The sequence below is a fragment of the Schistocerca americana genome, chromosome 6, assembly GCF_021461395.2.
Source record: "Schistocerca americana isolate TAMUIC-IGC-003095 chromosome 6, iqSchAmer2.1, whole genome shotgun sequence".
Classification (NCBI taxonomy): domain Eukaryota; kingdom Metazoa; phylum Arthropoda; class Insecta; order Orthoptera; family Acrididae; genus Schistocerca; species Schistocerca americana.
The window spans coordinates 158,014,873-158,042,507 of NC_060124.1; the positions used below are offsets into that span (position 1 = coordinate 158,014,873).

General features: G+C 44.3%; 1 protein-coding gene across 1 annotated transcript in view; it reads left to right on the forward strand.

The window, feature by feature from the left end:
* Nucleotides 1-27,635, forward strand: part of LOC124619887 (threonine-rich protein-like) — a 75,138-nt gene that overhangs the window by 1,093 nt on the left and 46,410 nt on the right. Inside the window, exon 2 of the mRNA XM_047146516.1 lies at nt 17,208-17,348. Coding sequence (XP_047002472.1) covers nt 17,208-17,348 — 141 coding nt within the window. The remainder of the gene's footprint in view (nt 1-17,207; nt 17,349-27,635) is intronic.

Sequence of the window (27,635 nt, forward strand, 5' to 3'; positions counted from 1 at the left end):
GACCTCCGATGTTAAGTCCCATAGTGCTCAGTGCCATTTGAACGATTCATTTGGAGAATCCCACCGGGGATGTCGTAGATGTCTGCTGATTCGCTACAACGATTTTAATCTCCTTTGAAGTGTGGTTCTAGGAACAATAAAACGACGTGCAGCAGTCCTTTCGATCATATCAGTTTCCAAAGGACTTGAAACCGCCTGCTTCATTGCAGTCGCCGACCACTTCCATCGACCCCCACCAGCGGGCCACTACGCACTAAAAGCAAAACAAAAATATAAGTTATATGGTCCATACCACCCGACTTTGGTATGGCCCGTACTATCCGACTAACACTGCACATTAAAACTTAGCGCAAACAGAAACCGGCTTGAATGATCGGAATTTCATTATTACCATACAATCTACATTAGGTTACTTAAATATTAAATAGTAATATGAAATGCATTTGATTCCAAGCACTGCATGCTCCCGCTGTTTTGGCAAAATGGAGAAACACTAATTGCAGTTCTCCTGTTCCTGCTGTTCCCTTTAAGATGAGCAGCTGAGCTTACCTAATACTATTTACTCTAATTTGTAAATTTCACTTTCCAGGGCTGAGGTTTTGGTTCCTCCATTAACAGATAATCGGATGTGATATGCATTCCAGTGATTTCATTTAATGTGAATTTTTATTTGGCTCTGTTAAATTAGATTCTGTACAAAGATTGCACTACAATGTAGGACAAGTCAATGAACACAATATTATATGGGCAAAAACAGAAGCAAAACAAACAATATTGTGAACAATACAAATACAAAATATACAATATTACACCCAAATTTCAAGAAAAACCATACCAGTGCAGACAATATACGAGTACATACAAGACATACAGTTCTACATATATTAACACACAAATTATATAATTTGTAATATAATACTGCTTCTAAAAAACTTACACCTGCAGAAATTCATTTAAATTACGTACATTATGATTTATGACGAATTGTTTCACTTTCCTCTAGGATGTATCAGGGTTTTCAATGTCCTTTGTTATGTTCAGTGGGAGCTTATTGTAAATTCTTGTTCAAGCCTGGGTAACTCATTTTTGTACTGCCTAGAGAGTAACTGGAGGCTTTGCTTCTGACTTGTGTCATAATTGTCAACATCACAGTTAGTTTGAAACGGTTTCGTTGTTCAGTACAAATATCGTCAGCGAGTAGACGTACTGACTTGTGAGCGTCAACATCCCAAGTGTGTTGAATAGGTGTCTACAGCATGTACGATTTGAAACACCACAGCTCAACCTCACATCTCGTTTTTGTATTTTAAAAACTTTTTCCAGTTTTGCAGCATCTCCCCAGAATATTATACCATACGAGATAAGACAGTGGAAATATGTGAATTATGACACCATTATGATCTCCCTGTAAACATAGTGTGGAGTAGCTCTTAGCGCAAAGAATACGGAGCTTTCATTCCCTCTTAATTTATTATTCATTTGTATTCCTAAAAACCTTAGAAGCCAAGTTTCATTCATTTTCTGACGATTGATCTCTATTTGAAGAGCTTTAGCTTGTTATTTGCTGTCTGAAACTCTATTACATTTATTTTTCAGAGAATGTTTAATGTAAACCATTTGTTTACTCGTGTTATTCTTTTAGCTGTATTCTGTATTGAGGATTTCATGCCTTTGATCGAGATACTTGTATTATCAGCAAACATTACGATCTTTGGATTGTTACTTATTGATGCTGGTAGGTCATTAAGGCACCCTAAGGAGATCAGTGATTCAAGAATCGAGCCTTGCGGAACACCGTTTTTAATAGTTCCACACTCTAATTTTGTTGTTTCACCTGAACCTTTTAGCACAACTCTTTGTTTTCTGTTATGTAAGTAGGATTCTACCTAAGCTAATGTTGGTCTTTGATGCCAAAGTGTGAGAGCTTCTGTCCTAATGTGTTATGTTTTACGCAGTTATATGCTTCAGTGATGGCAAAGAATATCACTACAGAATACCTTGTACAGTTTAGTCAAGAGATGTATTATGAATAAGGTTCATCGTTAACGTATAGATTTATATCCTACAAGTTAATGTCAGTGGTCTGAAAACGAAATATTTCTCTCATTTGGATGTTTTGTGGTCAACATTTTTGCTATTGAGGTATTGGAGCATTGTCAGAACAAGAGAAGTTTCACGAAAATATTCAGCGTAAGAAGCAAATAGTTTTTGTAGGCTATCATTGCTCTTAATATTCGTTTGAATCCAGAGTCAAGAAAGTTCTCATGCTGTCAGCTTAGCACTCACGTTAGCTACTTTAATTTGTATAAGATCGAGCTGTATGAATTCAGCTTTCACATCTTCCATTATCTGAACCCCTAGACAAGGATTTTTTGACGAGAAATAGGAAATAGATGGAAGGTAGTTTGCTTGTCGTGCTTTGTCACAGGTTACGTGTTTTTGGTTCGAAACCCTACCTATAATGTCTTGGACATGCCACTGTACCGACCAGTCTCTGTTGAAGCCTCTCATGGATACGTTTGTCAGATGGAGAAAATTCCAATGGAAAAACATTGTGGAACAGATTCTTGTTTCACTCATGCACGGGAATGAACATTCACGGGATAAGAAAACTTCGTACTCTGAAGAATAATGGTTGTCTTTGTACACTACAGTTCACCACGGGTTGTGTATTCTGCAACAGCTTCCAACAATAAATGTTATTATCGTACTAGAACTTTAGAAACAGGTGCCACAATCAAACTTCCAGAAATTAACACATTCTTAGTACTGGGTGGTTGTAATTACAATTTCCCTATTTAATACTGTATAACACGGAAACTAATTACCGCACTTGTACGAAACTTGGTAGATTAATGTGCAGAATATGGGGTGCATGATTTCCACGCGTCACAGCACCACCGTTCTGTTCCAAGTATGGCCACAGGTGCCGTGATCAGTCATCGTGATTCATAGTCTCACACACCTGGCCAGTCGCCGTGCACTTGTTGACGTGTCAACACGAGCTTGGACAAAAGGAGCAGGGCGTTACCACTGAAACTCTGTTATCAAAACAACAGTAACGCTGCAGCTGCACTTCGAGAATACCGTCGGCTGAAAGAATTAGGGAAGGGTCCTACTTGTCCACCTGCTGTGCGGAGCATGATGAAGAAGTTCGAATCAACAGGAGAACTGGACGTCGCTCTGGGAAGAGGCCGACGACCGGTTTCACCACAGATGGTTGATGAAATAGCTGTTGCTATGGCAGACAACGCTGCGCGCAATTTCCGATAGTCAGGCAGTGCGTGTGCTGTGTCACGACATTTGAACATCCCGTGGTCCACTGTACGGAAGGTGCTTCGAACGACTCTCAAATGGTATCCGTACAAGATCCATATTGTACAGCAACTTGCACCACAGGACGCACAACGTCGTGTTGACTTCTCTCTCCACTTTCTCGCAAGGATAGAAGTTGCCGAGGGCTGACCCTGGACCATCCTATGGACAGACGATGCTCACTTTTCTCTGACAGGTGAGATGAACTCACAGAGTTCCCGCGTATGGGGTTCTTCAATTCCAGTCACTGCGCATGAAGTTCTTCTGTATGGTGAACGTGTCACCGTGTGGTGCAGCTTCACGGCTACGTTCGTCATTGGACCATTCTGTTTTGAACAGGCTGGCGCTCGAGGACCATAGATGTGCAGTGTGACTGGGCAGCGTTACTGCGATATGCTTCGCCAGAACGTCAGGCCGTGCAGGAGAGGGACGCTTTGAACTCAACAGTTTTCGTGCAAGATGGGGCCCCACCGTACATCGCTCATGAAGTTCACCTGCTTCTCCGAGACACATTTGGAAACGATCGAATTATCAGCCGATCGTTTCCAAATGCGTGGGCAGCACTACACCCGATCTGACTCCATTCGATTTCTACATCTACATCTACATCTATACTCCGCGAGCCACCTTACGGTGTGTGGCGGAGGGTACTTATTGTACCACTATCTGATCCCCCCTTCCCTGTTCCATTCACGAATTGTGCGTGGGAAGAACGACTGCTTGTAAGTCTCCGTATTTGCTCTAATTTCTCGGATCTTTTCGTTGTGATCATTACGCGAGATACATGTGGGCGGTAGTAATATGTTGCCCATCTCTTCCCGGAATGTGCTCTCTCGTAATTTCGATAATAAACCTCTCCGTATTGCGTAACGCCTTTCTTGAAGTGTCCGCCACTGGAGCTTGTTCAGCATCTCCGTAACGCTCTCGCGCTGACTAAATGTCCCCATGACGAATCGCGCTGCTTTTCGCTGGATCATGTCTATCTCTTCTATTAATCCAACCTGGTAAGGGTCCCATACTGATGAGCAATACTCAAGAATCGGACGAACAAGCGTTTTGTAAGCTACTTCTTTCGTCGATGAGTCACATTTTCTTAGAATTCTTCCTATGAATCTCAACCTGGCGCCTGCTTTTCCCACTATTTGTTTTATGTGATCATTCCACTTCAGATCGCTCCGGATAGTAACTCCTAAGTATTTTACGGTCGTTACCGCTTCCAATGATTTACCACCTATGGCATAATCGTACTGGAATGGATTTCTGCCCCTATGTATGCGCATTATATTACATTTATCTACGTTTAGGGAAAGCTGCCAGCTGTCGCACCATGCATTAATCCTCTGCAGGTCCTCCTGGAGTACGTACGAGTCTTCTGATGTTGCTACTTTCTTGTAGACAACCGTGTCATCTGCAAATAGCCTCACGGAGCTATCGATGTTGTCAACTAAGTCATTTATGTATATTGTAAACAATAAAGGTCCTATCACGCTTCCCTGCGGTACTCCCGAAATTACCTCTACATCTGCAGATTTTGAACCGTTAAGAATGACATGTTGTGTTCTTTCTTCTAGGAAATCCTGAATCCAATCACAAACCTGGTCCGATATTCCGTAAGCTTGTATTTTTTTCACTAAACGTAAGTGCGGAACCGTATCAAATGCCTTCCTGAAGTCCAGGAATACGGCATCAATCTGCTCGCCAGTGTCTACGGCACTGTGAATTTCTTGGGCAAATAGGGCGAGCTGAGTTTTGTAGTTGTAGAGTTTTGGTTGTAGGGCTACCTGAAGGACAGGGTTTACCAGGGGAACATTCACACACGTGCTGATCTGAAGCCAGCATACTTACGGACATACACTCCTGGAAATTGAAATAAGAACACCGTGAATTCATTGTCCCAGGAAGGGGAAACTTTATTGACACATTCCTGGGGTCAGATACATCACATGATCACACTGACAGAACCACAGGCACATAGACACAGGCAACAGAGCATGCACAATGTCGGCACTAGTACAGTGTATATCCACCTTTCGCAGCAATGCAGGCTGCTATTCTCCCATGGAGACGATCGTAGAGATGCTGGATGTAGTCATGTGGAACGGCTTGCCATGCCATTTCCACCTGGCACCTCAGTTGGACCAGCGTTCGTGCTGGACGTGCAGACCGCGTGAGACGACGCTTCATCCAGTCCCAAACATGCTCAATGGGGGACAGATCCGGAGATCTTGCTGGCCAGGGTAGTTGACTTACACCTTCTAGAGCACGTTGGGTGGCACGGGATGCATGCGGACGTGCATTGTCCTGTTGGAACAGCAAGTTCCCTTGCCGGTCTAGGAATGGTAGAACGATGGGTTGGATGACGGTTTGGATGTACCGTGCACTATTCAGTGTCCCTTCGACGATCACCAGTGGTGTACGGCCAGTGTAGGAGATCGCTCCCCACACCATGATGCCGGCTGTTGGCCCTGTGTGCCTCGGTCGTATGCAGTCCTGATTGTGGCGCTCACCTGCACGGCGCCAAACACGCATACGACCATCATTGGCACCAAGGCAGAAGCGACTCTCATCGCTGAAGACGACACGTCTCCATTCGTCCCTCCATTCACGCCTGTCGCGACACCACTGGAGGCGGGCTGCACGATGTTGGGGCGTGAGCGGAAGACGGCCTAACGGTGTGCGGGACCGTAGCCCAGCTTCATGGAGACAGTTACGAATGGTCCTCGCCGATACCCCAGGAGCAACAGTGTCCCTAATTTGCTGGGAAGTGGCAGTGCGGTCCCCTACGGCACTGCGTAGGATCCTACGGTCTTGGCGTGCATCCGTGCGTCGCTGCGGTCCTGTCCCAGGTCGACGGGCACGTGCACCTTCCGCCGACCACTGGCGACAACATCGATGTACTGTGGAGACCTCACGCCCCACGTGTTGAGCAATTCGGCGGTACGTCCACCCGGCCTCCCGCATGCCCACTATACGCCCTCGCTCAAAGTCCGTCAACTGCACATATGGTTCACGTCCACGCTGTCGCGGCATGCTACCAGTGTTAAAGACTGCGATGGAGCTCCGTATGCCACGGCAAACTGGCTGACACTGACGGCGGCGGTGCACAAATGCTGCGCAGCTAGCGCCATTCGACGGCCAACACCGCGGTTCCTGGTGTGTCCTCTGTGCCGTGCGTGTGATCATTGCTTGTACAGCTCTCTCGCAGTGTCTGGAGCAAGTATGGTGGGTTTGACACACCGGTGTCAATGTGTTCTTTTTTCCATTTCCAGGAGTGTACTTAGTCTTGCTGTGCAGAATGCAATACTGCAAAATGGTTCAAATGGTTCCGAGCACTATGGGACTTAACTGCTGAGGTCATCAGTCCCCTAGAAGTTAGAACTACTTAAACCTAACCAACCTAAGGACATCACACACATCCATGCCCGAGGCAGGATTCGAACCTGCGACCGTAGCGGTCCAGATTGTAGGGCCTAGAACCGCTCGACCACCCCGGCCGGCTGCAATACTGCACTTCGAGACTCTTTTGGTCACTGGTGAGCGCCATATTGAGCCCCTTTTGTAGCAGTAATGGTACCGGTATGATGTACCGTAGGAGCACATTAAAAGTGTTCGATTGAATTGATTCTGCATTATTTCTCTTCCCCATGTCCCTGACATTAATGCTACTAAGTTTGGTACTCGTATCTTAATTAGTTTCCATGTTATAACGTGTTAAATGGGGAACGTTTAATTATAACCACCCGGTACGTTTGCAGGATCCGCAAATGAATTCAAGAGGAAGATTTCACTTCGCAACAAGACGTACATTTCTCTGTTGTCGAAATGTGAGCGGAAACAGAATTAGAATCTGCCAAAAAAGCTAGGGAGGATACACAGGCAAGAGGATAATGCGTTTATGCGGCGGCCGACTTCCTCTGTAGGTTTAAGCCTTTAAAATCTGTGACGCCACACCTTGGAAATGGCTCTACGTCCCTCAACGACTTCCCAACACGCACGCTCTTCGCAGTAGCGTAAACGAATATTGATACTCTGAGCGCCTTGTCAGTACGCAAGAAACTGCTGGGAATATGCCTCTCTTATAACCTAAATTTTCATTCAAGTAATTAATTTACTGAATTTATTTAAAATATCGGTTATCAAGAAAATATTTCTTCCCACTTCTTGCGAGGATCCCTTGTTCTAAAATAGCCCCTACCGAGACCCGTGCACTGTCATAACCCCTTCGGGTTTTGTAAAGAATGATGTGGGGCTTCTATACTGTGCCAAGCAATTCGACTTCTCACCACTTCCATAGTCTGTGAGCAAAATTTCTCTTCTTATCCAAATAATTTCTCATTCGGTCTGGCAAGGTTGTGTGAAACCCGTTCCAGACCTTTCCTCCACAGAAAAATCTGAAATGGTCATCGGCAAACGAACAACACTGGAGCGCCAAAGAAACTGGTATTGGCATGCGTATTCAGATACAGAGATGTGTAAACAGGCAGAATACCACACTGCTGTAGGCGACGCCTACATATGACAACAAGTGTCTGGGGTTGTTGTTAGATCCGTTACTGCTGCTACAATGGCAGATTATTAAGGCTTAAGTGAGTTTGAACGTGGTAGATAGTCGGCGCACAAGCGATGGGACACAGCGTCTCCGAGGTAGCGATGAAGTGGGAATTTTCCCGTACGACCATTTCACGAGTGTACCGTGAATATTAGGGATCCGGTAAAACATCGAATCTCCGACATCGCTGTGGCCGAAAAAAGGTCCTGCAAGAACTGGACCAACGACGACTGAAGAGAATCGTTCAGCGTCACAGAAGTGCAATCCTTCCTCAAGTTGCTGTACATTTCAATGCTGGGCCATCAGTGCGAACCATTCAACGAAACATCATCGACATGAGCTTCCGGAGCCGAAGGACCAGTCCTGTACCCTTGACGACTGCACGACACAAAGTTTTACGCCACGTCTGGGCCCGTTAACACCGATAACCACATGAATCCATCGACCCTGCATGTCAGCAGGGGACTATTCAAGCTGGTGGACGCTCTGTAATCGTGTGGGGAGTGTATGAACGGAATGATATGAGACTCCTGATACGTCTGAATACTATTCTAACAGGTGACACGTACATAAGCATCCTGTCTGATCACCTGCATCCATTCATGACCATTGTACATTCCGACGGAATTGAGCAATTTCAGCAGGACAATGCGACACCCCACACGTCCTGCATCGCTACGGTGTGACTCCAGAAACACTCTTCTGACTTTAAACACTTCCGCTGGCCACCAAACTCCCCACACATGAACAGTACTGAGCATATCTGTGATGCCTTGCAACGTGCTGTTAAGAAGAAATCTCCACGCCCTCGTACTCTTACGGATTTATCGACAGCCCTGCAGGATTCATGGTTTCAGTTCCCTCCAGCACTACTTAAGACATTAGTTCGAGTCCATGCCACATCGTGTTGCGGCACTTCTGCGTGATTGCGGGACCCTACACGATGTTAGGCAGGTGTACCAGTTTCTTTGGCTCTTCAGTGTCTTTTACTGCGAAGTACGTTGGGTAAGTCAAGGGGCATGCCTGGAATGATTTTTCGATTTAAATCTCGCTATTGTTGAATTTGTGAAGGAAAAAGGAGTGGAGGAACGATAATGAGAATATATGGAATAGATTGTAGACTTCGTATTTTAAGTGGACTTGATTACGCACTCCCCACAGTAAGGCATCGCTAGGTAAATTATTTCTGATTTGATTGGGATGCATTTAAAAATAAAATCGTGTTTAAGAAGGGACACATTCTGTCAAAAACAATCCGATTTCCCAAGCTCACTGGCGTTAAGGAAACAGTGATGATTAAAGAATTCATTGTGGCCTTGCAAGAATTACAACGATAGATTTACAAAGATTTGAGGACACTGTCAATGCTATATCTGTTTTCGAGCTGTTTTCGAGACCGTTTGCTGTTTCACTTGAAAGAAAGCACCCCTGTGCATGTGCAGTTGTAGCTGGTTGACCTTCAAGGTAATTCCAGTTTTAATAACAATTTTTTTTACATTAAAACTGTCCAAGACATCTACATTACTTTTCTTAGGTAGATTTTCCAAGACTCCATAATGTTGTTGCAAAAATGCTACAATATTTCGATCGACGTATTTGTGTGATGTATCTTTTTTCAGTTATGAAACTAAATGAGCCACGATTACGTGGCAGCTTGAGTGCGAAACTCTGTAAAACTGTCTGCGTCTGTCCGTATGCCGATAGTTTGTACCAGGTAACAATTATACCACTTCTTCAGCCCGTAAAAATTATGAATACTGAAAACTTGTCTGTGATCTTTGTTGTTGAGAAATGTGAAATCTTATGCAGTATTCCTGTTCTGCCATTTGAATGTAGCATGTTCGCTGTTTTCCCCTCTTCCCCCAACCCCTCCCCCCCCCCTCTCGCACCCAGACAGCACGGCGTGGCAGTGAGGGAAATGTGAAGCGAGGCTGAGCGCTTTGACACTTGGCCTGGGAACGGTCCATGAGCCAAAATCTTGGCCAACTGTGGTGTAGGGCCTACACAGGGAGAAGATGTACTTTATGATCACCACAAAAGATTTTAAAAAATACAGATTTCGTTAATGATCGTTAAGTTTGATTCACAACATACTTTTTAAAGATACATAGGTGTTAAGAACATGTAAGGTTTACCGAGCGAGGTGGCGCAGTGGTTAGCACACTGGACTCGCATTCGGGAGGACAACGGTTCAATCCCGTCTCCAGCCATCCTGATTTAGGTTTTCCGTGATTTCCCTAAATCGTTTCAGGCAAATGCCGGGATGGTTCCTTTGAAAGTGCACGGCCGATTTCCTTTCCAATCCTATCCTAACCCAAGCCTGCGCTCCGTCTCTAATGACCTCGTTGTCGACGGGACGTTAAACACTAACCACCACCACCATGTAAGGTTTTGAGGACAGAACAACAACTGTGTAAACTGTAAATATTTTTGGTTTAGTGTAGCAATCTCATCACAGAATACACGCTTTTACATAGTTTACAATGTGACAGTGGTGCAAGAGTTGTCAAACGAACGCATCTCTTTCTCAGAAAGTGGAATAATCCTAAACAGAACAATGGTGTTGTAGTTGGCAGAAGAGCCAACACCGTGTTACTAGAGGAGGCCGAAATCCATGCGTTTTGGCTCACGCAGGCTGGCGTGAGGAGGGAAGAACTATACTGACGTGAGGTCTGGAACATGACAAGGAATTAGAATTCAGAAAGCGGACGTAGTTGGTTGGATACTCAACTTTAATCCATTAATGATGAACGTCGCTCCTGACGGTACATGATTCACGATATCAATATCAATAGTAGCTGAATATGGCGCCTTGCTAGGTCGTAGCAAATGACGTAACTGAAGGCTATGCTAAACTGTCGTATCTGCAAATGAGAGCGTAGGTAGTCAGTGAACCATGTCTAGCAAAGTCGGCTGTACAACTGGGGCGAGTGCTAGGGAGTCTCTCTAGACCTGTCGTGTGGCGGCGCTCGGTCTGCAATCACTGATGGTGGCGACACGCGGGTCCGGCGTATACTAACGGACCGCGGCCGATTTAAAAGCTACCACCTAGCAAGCGTGGTGTCTGGCGCTGACGCCACAAATGGTAAATAACTCTCGCTATGTTTCTCATTATGCGAGAAAACATGAACTCATCCCTAGTCTTGGAATATGATGATATGCATGCGCATGCCTGGAGCAGCGTGCAAATTAAAATGCCCTCTCAGTCCTCGCAAGAACAATTAACTAACTGGCTGGTTCGTTTCTCCACAGTTGGAGCTCAACGACGCTACAGCTAATATTTAGCTGAATGTCAGCTGCAGTGAACACAGTGTTCACACAAATTTCTCCTCTGCATCACACAGAGTGTTATGCGCCCCATTCTGCACTTGACGCCAGTTTAGAGAAGAGTCCACAAAAATTTCACTCTTGTCTTTCTTGTAGCTGAACTGTCTCTCCATCTGGGTTCTTTCGTTCTCCACGTCACAGCTTTTTTTGACCAATAGGAGCGTTCCTCTTATTTTGTAGAAACTCTCTCTGCCAATCGCAAGGGCCCTACCATTAAACTGCATCGAAATCTCGGCACTTTACTCCTTACTAATTCGTTTCCGCCCATCGGACGTTTTGTGCCCACTCCAGATGCCTAAAAGTGACATTTGTACATCACATGTGTACCACTCGCTGTTCACGTGATCGGATGCATCACTGGTTTTGCTCGTATCCATTTGGAATTATGAAATGCAGTTTTCTAAAGCTTCTTTCTGTCCTACTTCTGATGACCCGTTACTTGCTCTGCAGTATGTGTCACCTGTCCGGTCGCTGACTCCCACAATGGGATGCCCCCTAAGAGGTTTCGTGGTGCCTCCCATGGTGCGGCCTCTGCTTTTGGCCACGCCTGCTTCCACATAAAACGTTTCCTCTCGCTGCTTGTTTCACCTTCCGCTCATTGACATGCATAATATGGGAGCGGTGTGTTAATACCGTCGATTGAATGTCATCCCTTTTGCATTACATACTTATAGGCAAATCTCCTCATTACCACCGAAGTAAGTTAGGTGTCATATTCACCTTCCCGTTATGATGTATCATGTAAGATGCGAAATTGACCTTCATTTAATCTGCCACCTTACAAACGGTCTTGAAATTGAAAATATGAATACGAAACTTCTTGCAAAATGTCACATTTATTACTAACTTTAAATTTTTGGAGTGATGTTTCAATGAAAATTTTAAACTAATTATGGAATCTGGCATAAAAAGCTATTAAATAATACATATTTTTTTCAAAATTTTAAAATATGAAGTAGATCAATAGTCAACAATATTTAGAAAAAATGGGCGTAAGCTCACTCCTCCGCCTCTCTGGTATTGTGAGGATTAATACACGATATTTTGTGGCAGCGATATCTCGGGTGCTTGGACTTTTGCAGGTTTGAATCTCGTGGAGCTTTCCTTACAACTTCACAGTTACTACTGCTGTGCTAAAATATAATCTACACCCATTTGTTCTTATGTTACATATAACTCTGCCCCTCATGCAAATTACAAAAACTCGTATAAAGTAACCTCTGGAGACATACAAATAGAGGGCGATTCAAAGTGAATATAGCGATTAAAAAGGGCTATAACTATTTATTGGATAGCGAAATATCGATGCCAGTTACACGGAACGTAAAGCAAAGTTCTACATTTCGATTGTTGCGCAAGCGCAGTGAATCAGAAACCGGCGGATGCACTGTGATGTATAAACGAATATGGCGGTTTGTATACACTGTCGCAGAATTTTTTTCCCTTACACGATTATCTTGGAGCTTTTATCCCTCTGCCCTAAATTGCACTACTCTTCAGCCACTTTTCGTCCATTTTCTATCACCTTCACGGGCCCTTGTTGATGGATAACCCTACCCACACACACTGACAACGCCACATATCTTCGTCCTGAGAGCTCCTCGATTAGTACTAACAAACGAAGGAGCGGTGGTAGAGCTTTTGTGGTGGTCACTGTGCCTGTGCCCTGTGTGGGAGTGGTTGGGCTGCAGATTTGGTTTTTTTGAAAAGTATCTGGACGCACAATGTACATCTACATCTACATCTACATCTACATCTATACTCCGCGAGCCACCTTACGGTGTGTGGCGGAGGGTACTTATTGTACCACTATCTGATCCCCCCTTCCCTGTTCCATTCACGAATTGTGCGTGGGAAGAACGACTGCTTGTAAGTCTCCGTATTTGCTCTAATTTCTCGGATCTTTTCGTTGTGATCATTACGCGAGATATATGTGGGCGGTAGTAATATGTTGCCCATCTCTTCCCGGAATGTGCTCTCTCGTAATTTCGATAATAAACCTCTCCGTATTGCGTAACGCCTTTCTTGAAGTGTCCGCCACTGGAGCTTGTTCAGCATCTCCGTAACGCTCTCGCGCTGACTAAATGTCCCCATGACGAATCGCGCTGCTTTTCGCTGGATCATGTCTATCTCTTCTATTAATCCAACCTGGTAAGGGTCCCATACTGATGAGCAATACTCAAGAATCGGACGAACAAGCGTTTTGTAAGCTACTTCTTTCGTCGATGAGTCACATTTTCTTAGAATTCTTCCTATGAATCTCAACCTGGCGCCTGCTTTTCCCACTATTTGTTTTATGTGATCATTCCACTTCAGATCGCTCCGGATAGTAACTCCTAAGTATTTTACGGTCGTTACCGCTTCCAATGATTTACCACCTATGGCATAATCGTACTGGAATGGATTTCTGCCCCTATGTATGCGCATTATATTACATTTATCTACGTTTAGGGAAAGCTGCCAGCTGTCGCACCATGCATTAATCCTCTGCAGGTCCTCCTGGAGTACGTACGAGTCTTCTGATGTTGCTACTTTCTTGTAGACAACCGTGTCATCTGCAAATAGCCTCACGGAGCTACCGATGTTGTCAACTAAGTCATTTATGTATATTGTAAACAATAAAGGTCCTATCACGCTTCCCTGCGGTACTCCCGAAATTACCTCTACATCTGCAGATTTTGAACCGTTAAGAATGACATGTTGTGTTCTTTCTTCTAGGAAATCCTGAATCCAATCACAAACCTGGTCCGATATTCCGTAAGCTCGTATTTTTTTCACTAAACGTAAGTGCGGAACCGCATCAAATGCCTTCCTGAAGTCCAGGAATACGGCATCAATCTGCTCGCCAGTGTCTACGGCACTGTGAATTTCTTGGGCAAATAGGGCGAGCTGAGTTTCACATGATCTCTGTTTGCGGAATCCATGTTGGTTATGATGAAGGAGATTTGTATTATCTAAGAACGTCATAATACGAGAACACAAAACATGTTCCATTATTCTACAACAGATTGACGTAAGCGAAATAGGCCTATAATTATTCGCATCTGATTTATGACCCTTCTTGAAAATGGGAACGACCTGCGCTTTCTTCCAGTCGCTAGGTACTTTACGTTCTTCCAGCGATCTACGATAAATTGCTGATAGAAAGGGGGCAAGTTCTTTAGCATAATCACTGTAGAATCTTAAGGGTATCTCGTCTGGTCCGGATGCTTTTCCGCTACTAAGTGATAGCAGTTGTTTTTCAATTCCGATATCGTTTATTTCAATATTTTCCATTTTGGCGTCCGTGCGACGGCTGAAGTCAGGGACCGTGTTACGATTTTCCGCAGTGAAACAGTTTCGGAACACTGAATTCAGTATTTCTGCCTTTCTTCGGTCGTCCTCTGTTTCGGTGCCATCGTGGTCAACGAGTGACTGAATAGGGGATTTAGATCCGCTTACCGATTTTACATATGACCAAAACTTTTTAGGGTTCTTGTTTAGATTGTTTGCCAATGTTTTATGTTCGAATTCGTTGAATGCTTCTCTCATTGCTCTCTTTACGCTCTTTTTCGCTTCGTTCAGCTTTTCCTTATCAGCTATGATTCGACTACTCTTAAACCTATGATGAAGCTTTCTTTGTTTCCGTAGTACCTTTCGTACATGATTGTTATACCACGGTGGATCTTTCCCCTCGCTTTGGACCTTAGTCGGTACGAACTTATCTAAGGCGTACTGGACGATGTTTCTGATTTTTTTCCATTTTTGTTCCACATCCTCTTCCTCAGAAATGAACGTTTGATGGTGGTCACTCAGATATTCTGCGATTTGTGGCCTATCACTCTTGTTAAGCAAATATATTTTCCTTCCTTTCTTGGCATTTCTTATTACACTTGTAGTCATTGATGCAACCACTGACTTATGATCACTGATACCCTCTTCTACATTCACGGAGTCGAAAAGTTCCGGTCTATTTGTTGCTATGAGGTCTAAAACGTTAGCTTCACGAGTTGGTTCTCTAACTATCTGCTCGAAGTAGTTCTCGGACAAGGCAGTCAGGATAATGTCACAAGAGTCTCTGTCCCTGGCTCCAGTTCTGATTGTGTGACTATCCCATTCTATACCTGGTAGATTGAAGTCTCCCCCTATTACAATAGTATGATCACGAAACTTCTGCACGACGTTCTGCAGGTTCTCTCTGAGGCGCTCAACTACTACGGTTGCTGATGCAGGTGGTCTATAGAAGCATCCGACTATCATATCTGACCCACCTTTGATACTTAACTTAACCCAGATTATTTCACATTCGCATTCGCTAATAACTTCACTGGATATTATTGAATTCTTTACTGCTATAAATACTCCTCCACCATTGGCGTTTATCCTATCCTTGCGGTATATATTCCATTCTGTGTCTAGGATTTCGTTACTGTTCACTTCCGGTTTTAACCAACTTTCCGTTCCTAATACTATATGCGCACTATTTCCTTCAATAAGAGATACTAATTCAGGAACCTTGCCCTGGATACTCCTGCAGTTTACCAATATTACGTTAACTTTTCCTGTTTTTGGTCTCTGAGGACGGACGTTCTTTACCAACGATGATAATGTCCTCTCTGGTAAGCCGTCAGGTATTTTATCGTTTCGCCCAAGGGGGGGGTGCCTCTAACCTAAAAATGTAATGAGGATTTGACCACTAGGTGAACCAGGAGGCAGATCTGCCAGTATAAAAAGGAGGGGGAGTGAGTATTTTGTTGTAAGCAGTAACATCAGAGTGGGTCAGTCAGGAGAGCTTATTGACATCGGATGTGGACTGGTCATTGGGCGTCACATAAGTAACAAATCCGTCAGGGAGGTTTTAATCATTCTATAGATGCCCAAGCCCACTGTTGTGGATGTGACTGTGAATTAGAAATACGAAGGAACAACAACAGCCAAACCAAAACCAGGCGTACTGCACGTACTGACTGACAGTGATCATTGAGCATTGTGAAGGGTGGTTGTAAGAAATCGGACGAAACCAGTAGGAGGAATCACTCGTGAGTTCCAATGTGCTAGCAGGAGTCCAGCTAGGACAGTGACTGTGTATTGGGAATTAAAAATAATGGCGTACAATGGTCGAGCAGGACCCCATAAGCCGCATGTTGCTAAGCAACGCTTGAGGTGGTCTAAAGAAGTAAAGCTGCCAGACATTGAATGACTGGAAACGAGTGATCTGTGGTGGTCGAAGCACGCTGGGCCCTTTGACTATCTGATAGCAGGTCGAGCAGCACCTCATAGGCCACATGTTGCTAAGCAACACATGAGGAGGTCTAAAGAAGGCAAGATACCGGACATTTGATGACTGGAAACGAGTGATCTGTGGTGGTCGAAGCACGCTGTACCCTTTGGCTATCTGATGGCAGGGTTTGAATTTGGAGAACATATGGAGAACATTACCTGCCATCATGTGTAGTGCCAACAGTGAAGTGTGGAGGAGGTTATGTTACAGTCTGGCGATGTTTTTCGTGATTAGGTTGTGGCAACCTTATTGCACTTAAGAAAGCGCTAAATGTGGAAGGATATCAATCACAGTCAACAGCATTGTGGTAGAGTGTATGGTAGAGGAACAGTTAGGAGTCAATGACTGTATCAGTATACAAGCACACTGTCATAAAGCAGGGTGTGTGAGGCAGTGGTTCCTGAAATGGACGAGCCTGTCCAGAGTCCTGACGTGAACCCACTGGAACACTTTTGGGATCAGTTAGCGCATCAGCTTCATTCTGGACCCTAGCGTCAAACATCACTGCTTTCTCCAGTTTCGACTGTTGAGGAAGCGTGAGGTGCCATTCCTCCACAAACATTCAGACACCTCACTGAAAGTGTCCCCAGCAGGATTCAAGACTTAATAAAGGCGAAGGTTGACACAGTCCATATTAATGTCCACTGATAGGTGTCTGGATACTTTTGATCAGATATTGTATTCAGTCTGAATTTCGCTATATTGCTATAGTAATTGCTGCATTTTAACTTGGCTGGTTGTGGGTCCGTGTTGCAGGTAGCGGCGTCCCAGGTCGGCGCGTCGCCAGCCCAGAGGTCGCTGCGGGACTTTCTGCTGCAGCTGGGCTACGCGCTGCCGCTGGCAGACTCCTCGTGCAGCCAAGCTGGGGAGATTGTCTGTGCTACGGGCTGCTATGGGGTGAGGAGCAACTAAGCACCACATATCCTGCTGCTCACAGAACAAGTTTGGTGGTCGAGAATCTCTTTTCTGCCTTCCATTTGCCTCAGAGTACACACAGAGGACAAAAAAAGTTATGCTCCTAGTGCTGGGGTCTCCAAATTACGGCCCACGGGCCGAAACCGGCCCGCGAGGGCCGGCAAACCGGCCCGCGTTAGCTGGCCGGACCTCCCCGGTATCCGGCCCGCCAGATATTTGAAGTGGTACCTATACTGCCAACAATTGAGTTTCGAGGCCTATCGCGACCAATACGATAGATGGCGTTTCAGAGACCTTTCGTTTCTTTTCCATATTTGTACAGAACTTCACAAAAGATTGTAACCTGAAAATAAAATTATGCTATTTTATACTAATAAAGCTGGGTAGTAGTCTGCCTAAACAAAATGCAATGAATTTATTTTTAAGGTACTTTAATCACTAAATTAAATACTCACAATTACACTGTAGATCCACTAAAAATACAGTCAAAAAATACTCAAGTCGTGCTATGCGTATTTAGATTTTCAGATTTTCCTTGTCTCTTCGAATTCAGACTTTGAATTGTCCCACACTTCGTCCTCTCACCTACTAGTACAGCGCATAAAACACTAAAAAAACTCGTGAGACACTCGCAACATAGACACAATCACGCAACAGAACTATCAAATATATGCTCTGGTTCTGCTACTCGCTACAAGACTGCGTAACTAAACTTATTGTTGCGCCTCTTGAAATAACAATGCGTTGACGTACTCTACCTTGTTACGCCTTGCAGTAATAATGTTGCTAACAATGATTTTGAGATTTCGTTAACTTTGCAGGACGCTTTCGCGAAGAATGTGCAGTGACATACTTTTTTGTCGGTGAAATTCGCCAGAATAAAATAAGCCAGAATTTCGGTCAGGTACGTCTACCAATCAAAATTATGTAATTAAATAAAAATCGTAGTTCGTTTCAGTGCTAGCTATTCCCACAACCTTAGATTTTTGCGATTTCATGTTTTTTTAGCCTTACATTACGGTGATCATGGAGTGCTAGGGTGCTTTAATCCCACCAGGTAGATCTTGGCCGTTATGACTTCGTGGAGGAGTAAATGTGGCCCGCGGACTAAAAAGTCTGGAGACCCCTGTCCTAGTGTATGCATTGATTTCATCAAATAGTTATGTGGCCAGTTTCACGCTGTCGTACACTGATTTCCTGTGCGAGTAACTTAATCCGTGGAAGTACGGGATTTTCAGAATGATTCATCTGATTTCACGTGCCTATACCTCCCATATCAATGAATATAAAATCTTTGTAGTCCTGTGTGTAAGTTAAAATTTATCCCAAATTCCTAGCTTCAAAAGAATCGAATTTCCAATGTTGTATCTATTATACGTGGACATGTACATACTTGGGGTACTGTTTTACAATTACGTTTATGATCAAAGTTTTCATTTACCTTTCGCAAATGATGTCACTGCTCTACAGGAGATGGGATGCGCCGTGCTGCAGAAAGATATCGTGGAGAAATGTGAATTTATTTTAAGTTTTCTCCAGCCAGCACTGAGTCAAGCAGAGACAGGTTCGTAAGACGTGTCACAATCAGAATGACAAACAGGCAGAGAGCGGACACTGCAAATAGTGTAGCACACAGCCGAAGCTATTGGTACACCTTGCACGAGCAAAAAATCTGAATCATCAGTTCAGTAACGTGACCTCACTGAGGAAGGAACATAACGTCGTTCTGACAGCACAGAAAGGTGCCAAAACAACGAGTAAATTTTACACAAGAACGCCTATCAGCCCACTGACAAGGCGGAAAAGTACTAAGGTGAAGCACTGAAAGAGTAAGTTGTGACACTGAGGTGCAGTGAAGAACGCCGATGAGATTGGAAGAATAGCCAAATTCACTCGTCCCCAATAAGCAATAAGACGTAATGGCAGTGGCTCAGACGGACTGCTACAAATTCTTGGACTTCCAAGTTCTTTTCCTGTTCAGTTATAGGAAGCCAGCCACACTGCAGAGCATGTTATATGATGCCTACCATCCACCAGATGACGTCTATCTTGGAGACTGCGGCCTGCCTTGTCTTCTGAACTTGGCTACTGTGAGTGCCGACGTCTCATCTGCTGATGTGAAGACTTTCGAGTCTTCTACCACCGGCTTGCTGAGAGCCAAAGTGATGGTGTGTGGCACACCGTCAACCTGTCTCTGTACTGGCGAGGTGTGGTAGCTGCTGCTGCCCTTCAACTTGCATATGTGAGCATAGGCTGTGCATATCTAATGGAGAGGCCATGCTGAACTTCTGCACCACCACCTTTGTCCCATGCAGAGCTGGTGGAAGTTTACTGCAATACCCACTGGTGTGCCCTAGTAACAGGGAGTTGACGACTTCATGAACACCACCATCATACCAGCTATGACTGCTGCCTGTTCAACCAGCTACCTGCATGACATCGCACCTGCTATGTGAGCTGTCATAGCCTAGCAGATGGCACCGGGAAGGCAGGCAATGCGTCATGTTCGAAGCCTGAGTGATGTGTCCACTGTCCTCAGCACTGTCACAGAGATTGTTCAACTGTAAAACCTAAACTAATATACGTATTATTTGCTAACGTTGTTTTTAGTACGCAGAGTGCCTGATTGACCTTCACGCTGTGCTTCATCATCCTGCAACTGTAAGAGTCCCAGTAACAGGCTTTGTAGTCAGTGAATTGTTGCACAAGTGGAACAGTTATACAGAGTCAGCATTGACACAACATACTGTATTTGAATGTGGATGATCTGGTTTGGTAATAAGAAGCAATGCGTTCTTTTACATTGTTCGCATTTGTGCAGCCACAGTGCAAATTGCAACAGCTATGGCGAAGGATGACAAGTAAAATTAAACAGGAGGTTAACATGACTCTGCCAGTATGCAGATATGAATTCTAATTTATATGTGTGAGAAGATACAGCACCTAGATTACTTTTATAATTGAAATACAGCAGTTAATTAATAACTTCTATAATATTTACGATGCAAAAGAAATCAAGCGCTCGAATAATATTTTTCAATAGTGTGCATCGATTGAACTAATTAATCTGTGAGAAACTTCTTAACCGAACTTAAATAAAAATCTACATGTAATTTAATACAAGACACATACACAATTAGCAAGGCAGTACGTGCTAGAGGACATGTATATACGTCACATTCAACATTTAGTTCGTAAGATTTACATATTTTATTCTGTTCTTTTTTTTTTTTAGTTAAATTATTAAACTGTTACATCGATCATAATTCTGAACAGTGCAATGGAAATGGAGGAAATATCAAAGAATGAAGTGGCGCCGTACCTGTATTTGTAGTAATTATTGATAGCACAGAAAGTATGAACCGAATTTTAGCTCTGCAACAAAACTTTGCATTTGTTTAACTTTAAATTTTGTGAAAACTGCTTCACAAAAAATTAAGTGTAAGTTATCAGTTTGGTTTAGAATTTTAGATCGCAGCTCATTAAAATTGTGATATCATTTAATTAAAAAAAGTTGTGAATGAGGCTGGAGAAAGTACAAAGTCATTGAGCGATGTAGATGCAGCGTATTCCCGTGGAGAACACCGTTAAAAGGTCATGGCCATCTTGCAGCTTAGTATGATGTTGAAGAGGCACGATCTATGCTGATATGAATGGTGATACAGCCACGCACGGTTTCAGTGATAAAGTTCTTTTGCCTCGCCAGTCGTGACACTTAGAAATATTTTGCGTGAGTTTTTTGAAACTTAGAATTTTGTTACAACAGTCTGGGATGTGGTCAAGTTGAGTCAAATGATGTCTGAGAACTTAAGAACGATGTATTTTCGGTGGCGACAGCCATTAGCCAATGGAAAAGCAGACAGTAACGGAACACTACGGGAGTCAAGTGGAGACTGGGACCGTTTCGAGTGAAGAACTCAAGGAATCGATTCTGGACACTTTCACGTGGGTTCTGGAACGATGCAGACCTGCCTGTGGTAACGAGTGGTATTCGATGGTGGAGGCGTTTGATTCTGGGTGGTGAATGGCCGCTAACATACTTTAACTTCTTAAGGGACTTTATACTTCGAGACGTCTGAAAGTGCTCCTGTATAGGACTCTAACTTTTTCCAATCGTGTCACGGACCTGAGGACAGACAGAATATGAGTTACTATTCTTTGTATCATGTGTGATAATTTCTAAATCGTCGTGTTAAACACTGAACCATTCTGAGATGGTGTATATTTCGTGTATCGTGATTAGGAAATTGGGCATACCTTCATATCTGTGAATGAGTATGAACACTTTTTCATGTGGCGCAGGGAATGAAGGGATAAGTCTTATTTGACTGCTCGAATAGGAGCTTTCCACACATATAAGGTAATAGATGTCTACGCACAAGTCATGCAGTTCCCTTAAATTATTGACCACTGATTTGTGGGCGTGCAGTTGGTGACCGATAGCAACCTAGATGTCTTCCATGGGTTTCAAATTAAGCGAATTCGGAGGTCAACACACTATGATCCTCAAACCAGAATGGTACGAGTCTGGCCTCGTGACACAGTTATGCCACTGGAAGATGCCATCGCTTTGGCTGCACCAGCGCTCTTCACCGTCATCTAACCTGCTACCGACCGACGCCTATCCTCTTTTACAGAGTGGGCCGACCTCAGACATTCATGTTCTGTGATGAAGCATATACATCCGATATCTTGTTGTCTGCAGAATGAACCTTTCGCTTTGCAGCAGAGTGTGCACTGATATCAAAGTTCCTGGTAGATTAAAACTATTTGCTGGACCCAGACTCGAACCCGGGAGTTTTGCTTTTTGGGGGAAAGTGCTCTTGTTCTAACAGCTGATCTACCCAAGCACGAATCATGATCCGTCCCCACAGATTTTCTTCCGCGAGCTCCCGATCTCCTACCCTGCAAACTTCTCAGAAGTTCTCCTGCATAGCCTACGGCGCTAATACTCCTGGAAGAAAGGATATTGCAGAGACATGACTTTGCCACAGCGTGATGGGTCGCTTCCAGAATGAATTTCTTACTCTGCAGCGGAATAAGCGCCGATATGAAAGTTCTTTGCAGATTAAAGCTTTGAGTCGAAATGGACTTTAACCTGGGACTTTTGTCTTATATGAGCAAGTGCTCTTCCAGGTTTTCCTTCCTCTCCTTCAGCCTATCCTTCTATTCGCCATGCTTGTCTTTTCGGCCTCGCTTCAATGCCATTTACTTATGACGAACTTGCATTTTGGTAGAATCATAAACAATAACTGTCTCTGTTTCTGGTTCGTCATTTTCCAGATGACCACCACTGTGGGGGAACACTTTCAGCTCAGTTCGTAGATTGGTTTCCAATTTATTTCACAATCTCTTCATGATTTATGTGGTGCATCGGTTTCCTGAGGCTTGTTTGTTGAATTTGGCTTCTCTTAACTATGAGCACGCCACTCGCCAAAAGCTCCGTACTGCCGTCTTGGTTGCTCCAGATTACGATGAATGTATCACCGAACAGCAGAAATTGAGTTAATCGCTTCTTCTTGTTAAAAGAAATGTTTACATAATCTTTTAAAAAAGAAAGTAAATATACAACTTCGTCTGATGTGAGGATGAAGTTCTCCTCTGAGATTTCTTCAGCATAAAAATACGGTACTTCCGATATTTCTACTTCAGAATAAATGTCTGTCATCTTTCCAGAGAAAACTGTACCACATATGAGAAGAAATATGTCAACATACTATAATTATTTTGTCCTTGTGTTTGCGTCTTTTTCGATTCACTCTGTTCACTAAATTTCACAGAATTCTATTTTTTTAAATTGTAAAGAATTATATACATTTTTAAAAATTTTCCAATGTTTTCTGATAGTCTTTTGTCTTCATCGTGCAATGAATCTGAAGTGCAGGATCTTTTTTTTCTTTTTTTTGTCGGGAAGTAACGTATTGTACGGCCATTAGCCAAGCTATGAGACTCCTTTTTGTATATGCATATGGCTCTTCATTGGGATTTCGCAGAGCAGTGTATGCAGTTGCAATAGTTAGTAGGCACATCAGGTGGAATAAACGCATATGATGATGCTATAGGTTTGTGGGCCGCTCAACATCGCTGTCACCAGCGCCCATACAAGTTCCCAATCTTTCCAGTTCCAATCTCGCCACTTCCGAAAGATGATGACAACACAAACACCCAGTCCCCGAACGGAGAAAATCCCCGTCCCCGCTGAGAATCGAACCCGGGACCCCGTGATCCAGAGGTAACAACGCTAGCCACTAGACCACGAGCTGCGGTTGAATAAAAACAGATGCTCAGTCTTGGGCAAAGCAAGTGGTAGACTTGAGTTCACTGGCAGGATACTGGGTAACGCAATCAGCCTATAAACGATTGCAGTCATTCTTCCTGCAGCCAGTACACTAATGGAACAGGAGGAAATTTTAAGAAGTGGTTCAGTGGTAAGTATTCTCTCCAATGTGCTTCACAATGACTGGCAGAATGTCGACGCGGATGCAGATGCAGATGTGAGTCAGTGCAGTTTAGAAACACACTGCGTTTCTCCAACCGTGAAAGGGTCGATAAGACTTGTGAATAAAGTTAAGTTTGTCGTCATGAGTCAGAAGGTCATTTCACGCCTAGATCGTGCGTCAACTATCATTTTACAGAAAGAAGGATGTCTATGCTGGAAGCTTCCCTCCAAACAGGCGTGTACCACCGCGATCTTTCGAGCAATCAGTTGCTATCGTGAGGCACAAAACACAGCTCGCAATGATAAGAGCTGATGTCGGCCTTCTACAACATTTGGTTCGTAGGTGGAGAATTCAACAGCATCAGTTCGGCGCTTATCTGTCCGTTACGAGATTCGCTGCAAACTCCCCCTCAGCATCGAGGTATGCTGAGGAGGTGATCTGAAACCTAGGTCTTCACTGGCACACACAGGATCTGAATGATGCCCGGCGATTCTTATACAAGACTGTGGATCAATCTTCTTATAGTGCATTGATTGGAGAAACATGGTGTTGAATGTTGTTTCGTTTGTATTTCGAAGGACAACTTTTTTTTTTTTAGTTGTGTAAGACTTATTCCTTCGTGTTCATATTTATTCAGAGATATGAACGTTGTGCGCAGTTTTTAGCCGTTTATTTGCCAGGCATTTTCAGTTCCAGCCAATGTAAACAACAGAGGAGAATTCCATCGATATGAATTCCTCTGAGTATAGGCAGCACTGAATTACACAAGATATACATGTACAAAATATTTCCAGTCGTAAAACTTGCATATTGCAGGTACCATATATAACATTAATATAAGAACGATAAAATTAATAAACACGGAAATAAGAATTCCATTTCAGTCCCTCTCATTAAACGACTTCGGCCACCTTCCTCCAGCATCTTTCTTTAAATGCTTTTGGGGTGAGGGACTGGATGCACCCTCTTTTCCTTCCTTTGTGCATCTAGGGCGTTGCTACATGGACGGAATATACGATACAGGGGGAACTGTGGCACACAGTGAACCATACTGAAGGCAAAAACGCCAAACACGTTACATCAGTATGTCACAGGACTCATGCAACGACACGTCGAAGCGGCATATCACTGATCTTCGATACACGCTATCGTAGCCAGACCGCGGTGTTACACTACTGGCCATTAAAATAGCTACAGCACGAAAATGACGTGCTACAGACGCGAAATTTAACCGACAGGAAGAAGATGCTGTGATATGCAAATGATTAGCTTTTCAGAGCATTGGCGCCGGTGGCGACACCTACAACGTGCTGACATGAGGAAAGTTTCCAACCGATTTCTCATACACAAACGGCAGTTGACCGGCGTTGCCTGGTGAAACGTTGTTGTGATGTCTCGTGTGAGGAGGAGAAATGCGTACCATCACGTTTCCGACTTTGATAAAGGTCCGATTGTAGCCTATCGCGATTGCGGTTTATCGTATCGCGATATTGTTGCTCGCGTTGGTCGAGAACCAATGACTGTTAGCAGAATATGGAATCGGTGGGTTCAGGAGGGTAATACGGATCCCAACGGCCTCGTATCACTAGCAGTCGAGATGACAGGAATCTTATCCGCATGGCTGTACCGGATCGTGCAGTCACGTCTCGATCCCCGAGTCAACAGATGGGGACGTTTGCAAGACAACAACCATCTGCACGAACAGTTCGACAACGTTTGCAGCAGCATGGACTATCAGCTCTGAGACCGTGGCAGCGGTTACCCATGACGCTGCATCACAGACAGGAGCGCCTGCGATGGTGTACTCAACGACGAACCTGGGTGCACGAATGGCAAAACGTCATTTTTTCGATGGATCAAGGTTCTTTTTACAGCATCATGATGGTCGCATCCGTGTTTGGCGACATCGCGGTGAACGTACATTGGAACCGTGTATTCGTCATCGCCATACTGGCGTATCACCCGACCTGATGATATGGGGTGCCATTGGTTACACGTCTCGGTCACCTCTTATTCGCATTGACGCCACTTTGAACAGTGGATGTTACATTTCAGATGTGTTACGACCCGTGGCTCTACCCTTCATTCGATACCTGCGAACCCCTAAATAACAGCAGCGTAATGCACGACTGCATGTTGCAGGTCCTGTACGGGCCTTTCTGGATACAGAAAATGTTCGACTGCTGCCCTGGCCAGCACATTCTCCAGATCTCTCACCAATTGAAAACGTCTGGTCAATGGTGGCCGAGCAACTGGCTCGTCACAATACGCCAGTCACTACTCTTGATGAACTGTGGTATCGTCTTGAAGCTGCATGGGCAGCTGTAGCTGTACACGCCATCCAAGCTCTGTTTGACTCAATGCCCAGGCGTATCAAGGCCGTTATTACGGCCAGAAGTGGTTGTTCTGGGTACTGATTTCTCTGGATCTATGCTCCCAAATTGCGTGCAAATGTAATCACATGTCAGTTCTAGTATAATATATTTGTCCAATGAATACCCGTTTATCATCTGCATTTCTTCTTGGTGTAGCAATTTTAGCGGCTAGTAGTGCATTTCTACATTATACACGCTGATAAATGCGCCAGGCGTGTTCGAAGTGGCGCCAGTAACCAAACGACCGCCATGCTTCCAGACGCCCGCTGTATCCTCCGTACAGCCATTGTGGTTTTCGGCCCATACGTTGAGGTGCTGACCCAGAGATACTGAGTGCCGTGAACTATGCCAGCCAGATCCAGTGGAGCTACGAGGCCCGTGCACAAGCAGCCGTCTCAGCACCACCGAGTAACCACAGTGTATCGCTGCACCAACTGTGCCCTTCAGGCTCATCCGAATCTACTGTGCAGGAATCAAGATGCCTTTGGTCGACGCCAGGCTGCACCCAAAAGATGAGGCCACTCACCTCTCTCTGCTCTAGCCTCGTGAATAATGAAGAGTTTTCATGAACTCTACCTTGCTGTGGCCAGCCTCACCACTGACAGTCTCCTGTCTCTTTCACCAGCCCATTGAACCCATAATGCCTGGGTAGGTGAGCAGCCACACTATCGTGACAAGACACAAAGAAACTGAAGACACTGGTGCTAGTTGAGCTTTGATTTATGTCAATGGGCCAAATTGAAAATTTGTGCCGGACAGGTATTCGAACCGAAGTCTCGTGCTTACTAGGCAGATGTGCTGACCAGTACGCCACCTGGACACAGTGGTCACCACAGCCACATGGACAACACTAGCACGACTACTGACAGACCTTTTTTTTTTTCCTTTCTTGAATTTCGATTCCCCCCCCAAAGGGGGAGGGCTGGCAGCAGCTTAGTATGCCGCTCTTCAGCCTACAGACTTTGTGAAAAAGATGAAGAGAATAAATAATAAAAACAGGCGATAAAATCGGAGAATTAAATAGTAACATGGCGAAAAAATCTTGGAACTTAAAACATAGAACAAAGGGATGATGATGCTAATATAATACATACAAAGCAGACAGGTAAAACAATAGACAGACAATTAAAAAACACGGCGACAGTCTGGTTTCTGTTCGCAAAAGACATAAAATTCACACCAAGCGACTGCGTGGTTTCTGTTCGCAACACGAGAAAGACAAACAACACTGAACAATCACTGGAACACTGCACTAAAAAGTTAGCAAACGTGACATACCACAGTCGAGAACAGGTGGGGGGAAACTGGACAGATGATGGGAAAATAAAAAAAGGGGGGAAGGAGAGGAAAAGCGAAAGGGGGGGGGGAGGCGGGAAAGGAGCCGATGGAGGATGAGGACCCAGAAGAGGGGTGGGGGTGCTGGGCAGACGCGACAGGGAGTGGGGAAGGCAGAG